General features: G+C 43.5%; 1 protein-coding gene across 1 annotated transcript in view; it reads left to right on the top strand.

Moving 5' to 3' along the window:
- PKD1 (polycystin 1, transient receptor potential channel interacting) overlaps positions 1 to 12,052 on the top strand; it is a 109,409-nt gene that overhangs the window by 30,838 nt on the left and 66,519 nt on the right. The window contains 3 exon segments of the mRNA XM_083712033.1: positions 7,659 to 7,730; positions 10,284 to 10,355; positions 11,187 to 11,356. Coding sequence (XP_083568159.1) covers positions 7,659 to 7,730; positions 10,284 to 10,355; positions 11,187 to 11,356 — 314 coding nt within the window.

Raw genomic sequence — 12,052 nt, forward strand, 5'->3', positions numbered from 1 at the left:
TTCAGTGGGTCTGAGAATGCTCCCTCACAGAGGAAAGCATTCAGCACCCTGCAGAGCCTATTGCCCAGCCCTTCCCGGCTTGCTTTTATTAGCCAGGATGGGCAAGGATCAAGGAGACAGGTGGTTGGTTTCACGCGTCCAAGCAGCCTGTCCACATCCTCAGGGGTAATGGGTTGAAAAAGTTCCCTTTCATGTTAACAGGGAGGCTCTAGGACGCCTGAGACAGGGACTCTGCAGGGCCCTGCTGCAGAAATAGTAATAGGTCTTTGTCCCCCCATGACCCCAGACTACTGCTCTACTGGTACCCCGTTTGCAGTTTCTGTACTCCTGTCCCGTTGGTTTGCAATTGTGCTTCTTCTAAACTTGCACCATCTGCTGCAGCGAATCACTGCCTATTTCCTCCCGCCTGAATCTGGGCAGATGCCTTTCCTTGATGCTTTTCCCATCACGGCTCTGGCTGGATGCCGTTTGCCAGAAGGTCCAGGAGAGGAGGACTCTGAAGCCAGTCTCTTTTTCTTCTTCTTTCCCCCTTCCCCCTCATTTTTTATTTCTTTTCCCGGAGAAACAAAGGCAGAGCGGGCCTACGGGTGACATAATGGGAACATGACATCACACTTGGCAAAGGAACAGTTGCCTGTTTTACATGATGTGTTCTTTGGACAGGTCTCAACAGCAGCCCCTAGTGCCACCCCAGAGGAGGTGCATGCATGATGCAGATTACATCAAAGGCAAGGCCATGCGTTGCACCTTCAGTACGCAGCAGGCGCAGGGGCTTGCTACTTTGCTTTTGTCAAGCCTGGAGTTTACATCTGCACCAGAATCCCTCTGCTCCGTACAGAGGGAAGTGATACAGTGACAAACCCTATCCTCTCCAAGTTCCATACAAGGCATTATCAGTCGGAGAATGGTATAAAATCACAGAATTGTAGATAAGATAAGATAAGATAAAACTTTATTTGCATTAGCCAATGGCCATAGCTACAATAAGGGACGCGGGTGGCGCTGTGGGTTACACCACAGAGCCTAGGGCTTGCCAGTCAGAAGGTTGGTGGTTCGAATCCCCGCGACGGGGTGAGCTCCCGTTGCTCGGTCCCTGCTCCTGCCAACCTAGCAGTTCAAAAGCAGGTCAAAGTGCAAGTAGATAAGTCGGTACCGCTCCGGCGGGAAGGTAAACGGCATTTCCGTGCGCTGCTCTGGTTCACCAGAAGCAGCTTAGTCATGCTAGCCACATGACCCGGAAGCTGTACGCTGGCTCCCTCGGCCAGTAAAGTGAGATGAGCATCGCAACCCCAGAGTCGGTCACAACTGGACCTAATGGTCAGAGGTCCCTTTACCTTTACCTATAGCTACAGTAAAACATTACAGTATACACAGAAAAGGAAATCTGATATAAGAGCACAATTTAAAGTTCTGAATCAGCCGTCAGTTAGTGGCCCTTATTCTGATTGCCCCTGCTATGAACCTAGCAACCTTTGCTGTTATCTGCTCATTTTGATCTGATAGAAGAAAGGACATTGTGGCAGTGGTTGAGCGCCCTGGGATGGTTAGTATGAGTGGGGTGATGCTCTCGTTCCTCAAGTCTTTGTAGAGAGTACAAGACAGGAGGACGTGTGCCGCTGTTTCGGTGCTACCGTCTCCACAGGGGCAAAGACATTTCTCAGGCGGGATCTTTTGGAATCGACCCTCAAGCACCGCAGATGGCAAAACATCCAGTCTTGCAAGTGCAAAAGCACGTCTGTATTTTCGGATAATAAGTTTGTGCAGATATGGGGCCAGAGAGTCAAAATAGAGAAGTGGAAAATGAACATACCAAGAGCAGAATTTCCTAATAGTGGCCAGGTTGTTCTGATGCTCGATATCTTTTAGACGTTGACCAGCTAGACTGTTTGCTTTAGTAGGACCCATAGTGAGTAGGTGTTGTGGGGGTAGGCCACAAGAGTTGTAGTGTTGGAAGGGACTCAACTCCCAATTTCCATTAATTTCCAAATCATGCTGTGATGCCACAGAAGTGTTCGTGGGCCTTGAGAAATAAATAAATGCAAGAGCTGCCATGTTCCTCCTTGGCAACTGGGTGATGTGGGCTCTCGGGAGCCTATTGTCATTTCATTCATTTATATTAAAGGGGTTGACACTCCTCTGGGGTGTTAGGGGAGGGTTGTTACCTCTGGTGGAGGACACGTGCTCCTTTTGGGGTAGTTTGTCCACCTTTGGTCCCCACCCTGCACTCGGCTCTGAGCTGTGGCTCCTAGAAGCTGTCAGCATGCGATAGCGGCCACACCCCAGGAAACGGCTTTCACTGGCAGGCTAAACCAGGTGAGGGTAGCTGATGAGTCTCATACCCTCAGTGTGGTGGGGACTTTCTCTGCATGCGAAGATAGGCTCCAACAGATTGAGCAGACGAGACCAATATGGGTCCAGCAGTCAAGAAGGCAGTTTTTGTACATGCTGTAGAGGGGAGTGAGGGGCAGATGGGGCTCATCAACCTGGAAAAGAAGCCCATCTGGGAGAAGGAAAACACTGGTCCTAAACCCCAGCTGCATTGCAGGGTATCTTCTGGAGAATAAAGTGCTAAGGAGCAAACCCTACACAAATCTGGAGTAGAGTCCCTAAGCTGGTGCCAAATGTATTGCTCTGCTGTTCTTCGGACCATATCAGCTAGACGGGGGTGGGGGGTGGGTGTCCTTGTCATATGGGCAGCCCAAAATCTCCATACACACTGCCCTAGCTTGGGCCTCGGGGAGGTCACTTCAATGTTGCTAAAGCAGAAAAAAAAAATGCAGGAGGCAGCAGTAATGACTAACCAATCTCTGCAGCCACAGCAGGCGGTGTGATTCTCCAGCGATTTGACCACCTCAGGAGGCACACTCCATTGTCTCATTGCAACATATGTGTGTATATTTTGCATACAACAATGCACACGTTGGAGAGAAATGCTCTCAAAAAGCCTTATGGATTTTTGTGTGTGTTGTTGTTGTTTTTAAATAGCAATCTTGTGCAGAAATGGAAGGGAAGCAAATTTAAGACTGGAAAAATGAGAAACTGAAATGGGCAGATTTTGCCCATCACTCAGGGGGCTCGTGGTGATGGTGGTGGTATTTGAAACCGGAGAACAATTTTGCTGTTTAGTTAAGAGTAGCAACTGAAATGGCAAACCTCCAGTATTGCACTCACATGACTCTAGGGTGCTGCTGAGCGGCTGGGGGCGGGGGCGGCATTTGGCCTCCAGTATATTCTAATGTGACAGCTTCATGATAACAGCTCTTTGAGGCAGGGAGGTAACAGAGCAGCAGCACAGAAAGGAATGAGAAGGCAGCCGTCACAAGGAAAACAACTCTGCCGCAGCTTAAACGAGGGCCCGTTAGAAAAAGCACTTTTGAAATGCAGGTTGGGGGGGGGGGGAATGGCAAGACCAGTTGCTCCCCCCCCACACACATTAAAAAGAAAACCCCCCTTCCCCATTGAAAGCTAGCATCTCAGGGAGACTAGCTTTCCCCCTGAGCTGCTATTCCATATGCAGGGAGGTTTTGTTTTGCTTTTAAAACCAAATATGGGAGACCTTTTGAGCAGACATGCTGCTGCCCCAGGTGAGACACCCCACAGGATCCTTACCAGTGTGAAGGTCTGCTCTGCAAACCAGGTCACAAGTAGCCCATACAAATGCTTATCAGCCTGCTTGCCCCCACAAACCTAAGTTAGTAATTTGTGTCTTAAGAGGAAAAGGAGTAAGGGGAAACAGCCAATTTTCTAAATATCCCACTCTAAATATCTTACTGGCCTAATGCAGCCAGGTGTGTGGTCATTGACAAGCATGGTTCACGTGGATTCAGGCTGGATCTAGACACAGCAAAGAAGTGTTTCAGTTAAAGACATTGCAAACTTTGTATGAGAAATCGGGTTAGCAAAAACGGAACTCCACAGTACCATCTGGTGTCACAGTGTTAGAATGCATAAACTATGCATATAAAGCGATTTTTCTTTGCCAAGGTAGCTGAGTCCTCAGCCTTCCCTATCTTGGTGTCCTTCAGATGTCTTGGACTACAGCTGCCATCAGCCCCAGCCATAAAAACCGTGCAGTACTGGGGCTGGTGGTGGGAGCTGGATAGCTCAGTTGGTTAGACCATGGTGCTGATAACACCAAGGTTGCAGGTTTGATCCCTGTATGGACCAGCTGCATATTCCTGCATTGCAGGGGGTTGGACTAGATGATCCTTAGGGTCCCTTCCAACTCTACAGTTCTGTGATTCTGTGAGCTACTATAGTCCCAAAATGCTGTGCTGGTTGAGACTGATGGGAGCTGCAGTTCAAAGACATATGGAGGGTGCCAGGTTCAGGAAGTCCGGTTTGTCTCAATAGTTGCTTTCAACAACCCTGTAACATGCCAGAGTTCCAGCATTTCTCAAATAGAAGTAGGTTGCCTAATTTCAATTTCCCCTCCTCCTTTTTAATTTAATATTGTGTTTGAAGAATAGGTAACCAATTGTGTTCCTTATCCAGAGAGGCAACACCTGCAGTTTAAGCGAGGATTTATGGGGTCTTTGCTCCAGAGCTTCTTCTGGAGTTTGGCTGGAGCCTGTGTCAAATAATAACAGAGAAGAGAGTGCCTTTGAACATGTGCAGAATCCATTTGTTCCTGCATGGCTCTTCGACTGTTTTCTGACAGTTCCTTTTAATTGTATGCTGCCTTTGATTAGTAAAAAGTTAAATCGGTACCTCACCTTTATATTTAAATGAATGCTTTAAAAATCTGTGCTAAGACACAAGGGCTGTCAGTTGGTTCTGAGCTTCAGCGCCTCTTATTTTTAAAACCCGAGCACTCTTTGACAAACAAATGGCCGTGCAGAATGACGTTTTGCAATAGAAGCCTTTGCAGAATCTGAATTTTCACTGCACATCATTTGGGTATTTGGGACAGAAGGTGGAAAACCCTTCTAAGCAGTTTGGGACTAGATGTACGCAGCGAAGAGCCAAGGAAAATGGTGTTTGAGCTATAAAAACAACTGCGTCCGTACCAAGTGGAGAGGGGCCAGCCAGTCTTGAGCGGAGCTGCTGTGGTATTGATCCTTCAGAGCAAATCTGGTGTTCTTGGTCTCCAGCCTTGTGAGTGGGAGTAGGCAGAAATGATCTTCAGTGTCAAATGAGAAGAGCTCCTTTGCGGGCGCCAAGGATTTTGCACAGTTGCTCCTGAGCACTCTGCCATCAGGAAATGAGGGCGGGGGGGTGTTGGGGGGCTGCAAGCATCTTTGTGAGCTTTAATTTGCATGCATTAAATTAAAGAGTTTTGTAAAATGTATGTGTTGGCAGTTCTCTTTTTAATGTGCTATTAAGCTGAAGGCAAAAAAGGGAAAGAAAAAGAAGAGGGAACAAAGGAAAGGAAATACACCCCTTTCTCAAACCTTTCAAAGGAGACATCAAATCCATTGAATATTTCATACCTATCCTGCCTGCATCTTAGCTAAAAAATCTCTTTTGAAAGACTTCATTTATCCCAAAGTTATAACTTGACTTCAGAGGAGGAGAATAATAATAATAATAATACTTTCAGTTTTGTTTTTTTTTTATCGTCGTCTTCTAGCTTGGAGAGGAGGGGGAATTGCGTTTGGGAACTGTGGTTTGGCCAGCTGAAAAAATCCCTTTTCAAACAAATCCTGTTTTGTTTTAGCCACTTGATTGGGTTTAAATTAAGTCTGAAATGAAAGTTGGGATTTTTGAAAAGGCCCTCCGAACCCTTCCTAGCCTGTTGCTAGCGAATTCTCCCACAGCCACTGGCAGAGTCGGTCTGATGTCACAGAATGTTCCCGAGATTCTGTCTGGTGCGGGTGGGTGGGTGAGGAATGTGTCACACAAGCAGAATATTGACAGATACTGGTGGTGTGAGAAAAGTTAAGAGGTCAGTGGAGTTGGGAAGAGCTCATCCCTGTTCTAAGCACCCATAAGAGCCAGTGTGCTTCATTGGAGGAAATGGAATGAAGAGGAAATGGTGTGATCCAAACAGACAGTTTCTATCCTACCACATAGTTTTAAAGCTGAGCACCAGCACCTTAAATTGAGTTCCAAAGCAAACGAGTACCTAATACTTCTGTTTTAGAATTGATGCAATGTAATTACACCTGGGTCTCAGTTGCAGCCACACAATCAATATATTGCAGTAAACCAGCGGAGAAATTGCCAGAACATGCCTCAGTTCTCCCCTTAAAAGCTAAGGCAAGAGAACCACAAGGGGAACTGCTCAAGAAAATAAAAAGCTATATATATATATACACATACACACATGTTTTTTTCCTCGTTTTGGAACAAGGCACATATCTCAGATTTTACAGAGGAGGGAAGAGAGGAACAGGAAGCGCAAAGTGTCATTTTTGCATCCAGAATGGGACTTTGCATCACCTCCAGGTATGAAAATTCCCATTTGGATGTGACAGAGAAGGTTAGAAAAAGAGTGTGACCAGAGGTTCCCCTTCATGTCAACTGTAACATCTGTGTTAAATCTTAAAAGTGCCTGCTCCAGATTCATTACAGTGGTACCTCGGTTAAGTACTTAATTCGTTCCATAGGTCCGTTCTTAACCTGAAACTGTACTTAACCTGAAGCACCACTTTAGCTAATGGGCTAAAGCAAAGTTCTTAACCCAAGGTACTATTTCTGGGTTAACTGAGTCTGTAACCTGAAGCTTATGTAACCTGAAGCGTATGTAACCTGAGGTACCACTGTATTCACCTGGGTATTATGTTACATGGATTTCAAAATGGATTTTGATTTGCAAAATGGTCTCTTAAATGGTTTGAACAACCCAAGAATACATATACAATATCTGAGCTTGATTTTTATTTTTATCTCAACCTTCGCAATGATTATGCATGCCAAAACACGGGAAGGAAAACAGTAAGCCAGGTGAAAATGAGCGAATGGTGAAAATCTGGGAACAAATGTCAATTCTTAAATTAAAAATTGCACTAAAGAATCAGGGGGTTATAGGGGAGAATTGGAAGGGTGGAGATTAGTAGGGCAATATATATTTAAGAAAGGAGTTGGAATAACCAAAGATGGAGGAGATTCATGTTATCACATTTAATATTTAATTTAATAATGAAAAATTTATAAGCAGACTTATGAAGTATAAAATATTTAATATTTATTGATGTTTTATAAGTGGCTATTTATATGAATATCGTTGGTGAGTTCGTTTGATTTTATGCGCATGCATGCTTCTATCTAATATATTTCTTTTAGTGAGAAATGTTTTTAGCACATGAAGATTAATAAAAATAAACTTACTAAGGTTTACAATTTTTTAAATAAAATGTACTACATTCTTAATGCAATACATTTTTAAAAACAGCAACAATTGGTCCTTTGCCAATTCCACCTGAATGTATTTTACCGTTGAAATATTTTGGGCTATTTTTGTTCATATATGGCCTCATTTTCCTACAATGGATAATCCAGCTTTAGGAATTGTGAGTGGCTTATAGCTGAAAGGTGTTGTCTTTGGCTAAGCGGATCCCTCTGTTTTCACATGCCAAAAAACAGCTTTTTGTCTCAGTCTGGAATGAAGTGGGGAGACAGACAAGCACTTTTGAAGCCAGGATGATGGAACAAAGACAAAATAAAATGTGAACGATAACAAGCTCTATTCTCATTCTCTCTCTCTCTCTCTCTAGGAATCTTTCCAGTAACAAGATCAGTGTTTTAAACGTCGAGGCATTTGCACAGCTGACTTCCCTGACAAAATTGTGAGTGTCTCCTTACATCCTTTAAAATCTTGCAGCATTTAAATTTGCCTTCCCTTTTTTGGTATTTGGCAAGCCTCCTGTCACCCAGGCCTGTGTGTATTCTGCGATCCCACCGTTGACACCCTGCACGTAGGAAAGGTGGGACTGAGCAGGGATTAAGTTCACATTTAAAGGCGAACATGTTTAATTGGCACATTCCAACACAATAAGTGAACCGAAACACAGCCGCCCTTCAAAATTTGACTTCTCCGAACGTTGCAATGTCAGCCAAGTGATGTGCACAAAAATGTAAGGTGCACAAAAAAAGCCACACATTATTGAAAATAAGTTACGAAAAGGAATTATAGTAAGGGAAATCATTTTGCAAAAATGTGATATCAGGCAAAACTGCATGCAAAAATATGTGTACTAGGAAGAAATTCACAAAAAGACGTTAATTTTCATGAGGATTGGGAAAAAAATCACCAACTGATCTGGAAATGTGAATTTAAGACTGGAGAAATGAGAAACTGATGCAACAAGAACTGACAGATTTGCTCATCCCTAGGAGTGAGTGAGTGAGTGCTGCATTCATCGTGTGCCAAATCCCTGCTTTAAATTTTAAAAGAAAACTAAATGCTGTGACATTGAGGTCAAAAGTATAGGGACACTTTGGGCTAAGATCAGGGGAGGGGAACGAGGTTCATGTTGTTCAGTGGCTATTCTGCAGGAGAAGGAGCTGGGCACCTTTGCATGATCTGTACAAAGCACAGATTTCATTCTTTTCTTAGTGAAGAATTTGCATTTCATTAATGCAGAATATTGACTTCTGTTAGCATGGAGCAGAGCCTGAGGGCCACATTTCCTCGTGGGCAGCTGTCTTAGGGGCCGGATGCCAGTGATGAGAAGGACCAGATGCAAAAGGGGAAAAAATACATTGTTAAAAACTCAGTTTTCGGTTAGATAACCACATCACAAAATTCAGAGAAGAGCAAACTTTGAAGGATATCTGTGTTCTGTTCCACATGTTGATTTGGGAAGCGCACATGAATTTCTCTCTCACATAGCCCTGCATCCCTACCACAGGATGAGGTTTTAAAAAGCAAAATGGGCTCTGAAAGAATGGCAGATGCAACTGATAGACTATATGGAGCTTGCAGAAATGACTGGCAGAATCCGAGACCTGGGAGAAGAAGTTGTGGAGGAGGACTGGAGGAAATTTAAGGACTATTTACAAAAATATTGTAAATTGTATGAATGTTAAGAAAGATGTAAGATTATCAACAATATGGCACCAATAAGTTAGTTTAAAGGAATATGAAGATAAATGAAAATATAAGAAAAGATAAATTTTGGATAAATATTATGTTAAAATTAAGCTTTTAAGGTTAAAATTATGTTAAAATTAAGCTTTTAAGGTTTGGGTTAAATTATCTAAAATTAGGGATACAATATCAGAAAATTATAATATAAGAATTGAAACAAGGTGATAAATTGCTGGGTAAAGTTCGAAGATTTGGAACGCAGGAACGAGAGATGCGAGGAAGTCCGAAGAAGTGAAGAAAATGTGGATATTGGAAAAATTATATGTTATTTTGTTTGTTTTTTCTATGGTACTAAGAAAATCTTTAATAAATATTTATTAAAAAAAAAAAAGCAAAATGGGCTGTGATTTGAGCCGCTCTGGTTCCCTGGTTTCCTCAGAACGTTGTTACCCTAGCGAGCCAAAGCCTTTGCCCTCTATTCATTGAACAATATTATCCTTCTTGAAAAGGGAAAAAGGAGAACAGTGTCGGATGAGCTGTCAGCCCTAAGTGGTCGGTTGGGTGGACAGACATTTTTGACGCATCTTGGGGCCTGTTGGCTCCTGGTGCAGGAAAGGAGAGGTGGTTTAAGGAGAAGGCCAACATAGCCAAAGACGGTTAGCTGCAGTTTCATACTCAGGGTACCTTGGTCTGAAAAGACACCAAGGTTGGCATCCCACTCTGGGCTGAAAGCCAGTGTCAGCTCAGACGGAGACCAGCTCTAAGGGCTTATATGAAAAAGTGGGATTTAAGTTCCAAACAACATATGACATTAAACTTGCTTTTTAAAAGGCCTAATTAGTTCTCACCATTTTCTTTCTCCTGCCACTTTCCTTTCTCCCCTCGCCCAGCAAAAAACCTCCAGAGGCTTTAACCATTTCCTCCCTGTGCCATTTTCCTGCCACAAACCACCTGGAAAAAGGGAACTTGCCAGATGGTGGAGCGACCTGTGGCAGGAAAATGACATTGCAGGGAGTGCGGGAAAGTGTTATTAAAGTCCCTTCTCTCCATGCATCACATTCCTAATCTTTATTTTTTTCTGGAAATTAAGGAGGGTAGTGCTAAACATGCATCTCTAAAATATGACGTAACATGTAGTTTAAACCTATTTAGGCTGTTGCTAAATTAGCAAGGACTCTGGTTCCTTTCTCTCTTGTTTATTCCAGCTGATATGGGGCAGGATGTGGGGGTCTGGGCAAGAAAATGAAGCCTTTTTGTTCTCAAGATAATACTCAAGATAATATTGTTCTTTGTCTCTCCCTGACTGCAGAGATATAAGCAACAACAAGATTTCTTCATTACAAGATGGAATATTTGATAATTTATTTAATTTAAGTGAAATGTAAGTCTGAGCATGCTAAACTTCCATATCTTTTCAAGAGAGTATTGTTTCTTTTCCTCCTTTTTCTAATGTAATAGTGTAGTGTGTTTATTGCATTTATAGTCCATATTTCATGCCCGCCCCTCAAGGAAGTCAAGGTGAAACTCATAGTTCTCTCCCTCACAATTTAATCCTCACAACAACCCTGTGAGGTAAATAAGGCTGAGAGGCGGTGATTGGCCCAAGGTCACCTAGTGAGCTTCATGACTGAAAAGGGATTTGAACCCTGATCTCCTGGGTCTGACACCACTACAGCACTTCTAGTGTAGGGCTGCCATATGTCAACAACTTTTGGTGGTTTCCTGGGTGGTTTTTTTTTTTGAAATATGGTGACGCTGTTCTAGTGCCACCTTTGTTGGCAGCAGCTGCAGGGACCCTAGAAAGTTAATCTCTAAATTACACCCCCACATTTCCATCCCACTAATCTTTGGTGTGTAGCATTGCAGAAAGTAGGTTCACAGCAGCAAAGAAATTTCCCATTGTTTCTTTAGCTCTGACATTTCTGAGGGCTTGCCATTAGCGTGCCATAGCTTTTGACAGACTTTGTCATAATCCTTTGGAAACCTAGTAGAGACATTGTGTTCTCTTCCTAGGCCAGAGAAATCCTGCAGCAACCCACCCAATGTGAAATTGCAAGGCACTTATAAATTTTTTTGGGGGGGCAGGGGCGGGAATCCTGCATTCTGCTTTATAAGTAACAGCGGTTATTGGTAGGAAAATAATTTTTTATAAGGCTGGCTTTTGCTTGTCAGGAGAATGTGCCTTTCTTCTCACTCCTCTGCCTGTTTTCAGAAACTTAAGCCTGAACCCGTTCCTTTGCGACTGCCGCCTCGCCTGGCTCCCCCGCTGGGTGGAAGAGAGAAGAGTGAAGATTGTGCGTCGGTCAGAAACGAGATGCGCTCAGCCTCCTGAGGTGGCAAACGTCCCGCTCTTCAACGTGTCGTTCAGCGACGTTACTTGCGGTGAGGCTAGGACAGGAGATGCCAACATTTATTTGGGCCGATGGGCACATTCAGATTGTTGAGTGAGCGCCACCAGTCACAAAATGGCTGCTGCAGGGTGTGGCAGAAGACAAAATGGCGGCCACATCGGGGGTTGGGAAAAGGAAAGAAAGAGACATGGCCCACAATGTTGTGCAAGCGTGACTTATATCAGCCACCCCATCAATGGGGGGAAAGGCGCCTCTCCTCTGTTTGCTATAGATGGGAGAGTGGGCACAATAGTTGAAAGTTGTTTTTAATACTGTAACCCACACTGGGAATTTAGGATGAAAGCTGGGAAATAAATAAATAATGGTGGATTGATAAAGTCAGACCAATTCAAGTTTTTCTTTTTATAACGGGAGACACAAGCATGCTGGTCCAAGAAAGGGAATGTACCAGTCTGGTATGCAAGTCTGGCCTGTCTCCGAAGTACGTTACAAAAATAGATGCCTTTTAGTCCCATTTTATGAAGTTCCATTGTGCTGCATTGAAATAAGAAAATCAGCTTATCAGGCCTCTTCTAATGTTTGTTTTTTTTTAACCAGCAAAAGTGGGAATATTTCCCATATAGGGAAGTGAGGATTATGTATTTGTTTTACTTAGAAAATCCATGGGGTTGTATTCAACTAACTTTTTATTCAGAGTCAACCCACTGAAATTAGTAGACCTAATTTA

This window comes from Podarcis gaigeae (genome assembly GCF_964106915.1).
Source record: "Podarcis gaigeae genome assembly, chromosome: 14".
Classification (NCBI taxonomy): Eukaryota; Metazoa; Chordata; class Lepidosauria; order Squamata; family Lacertidae; genus Podarcis; species Podarcis gaigeae.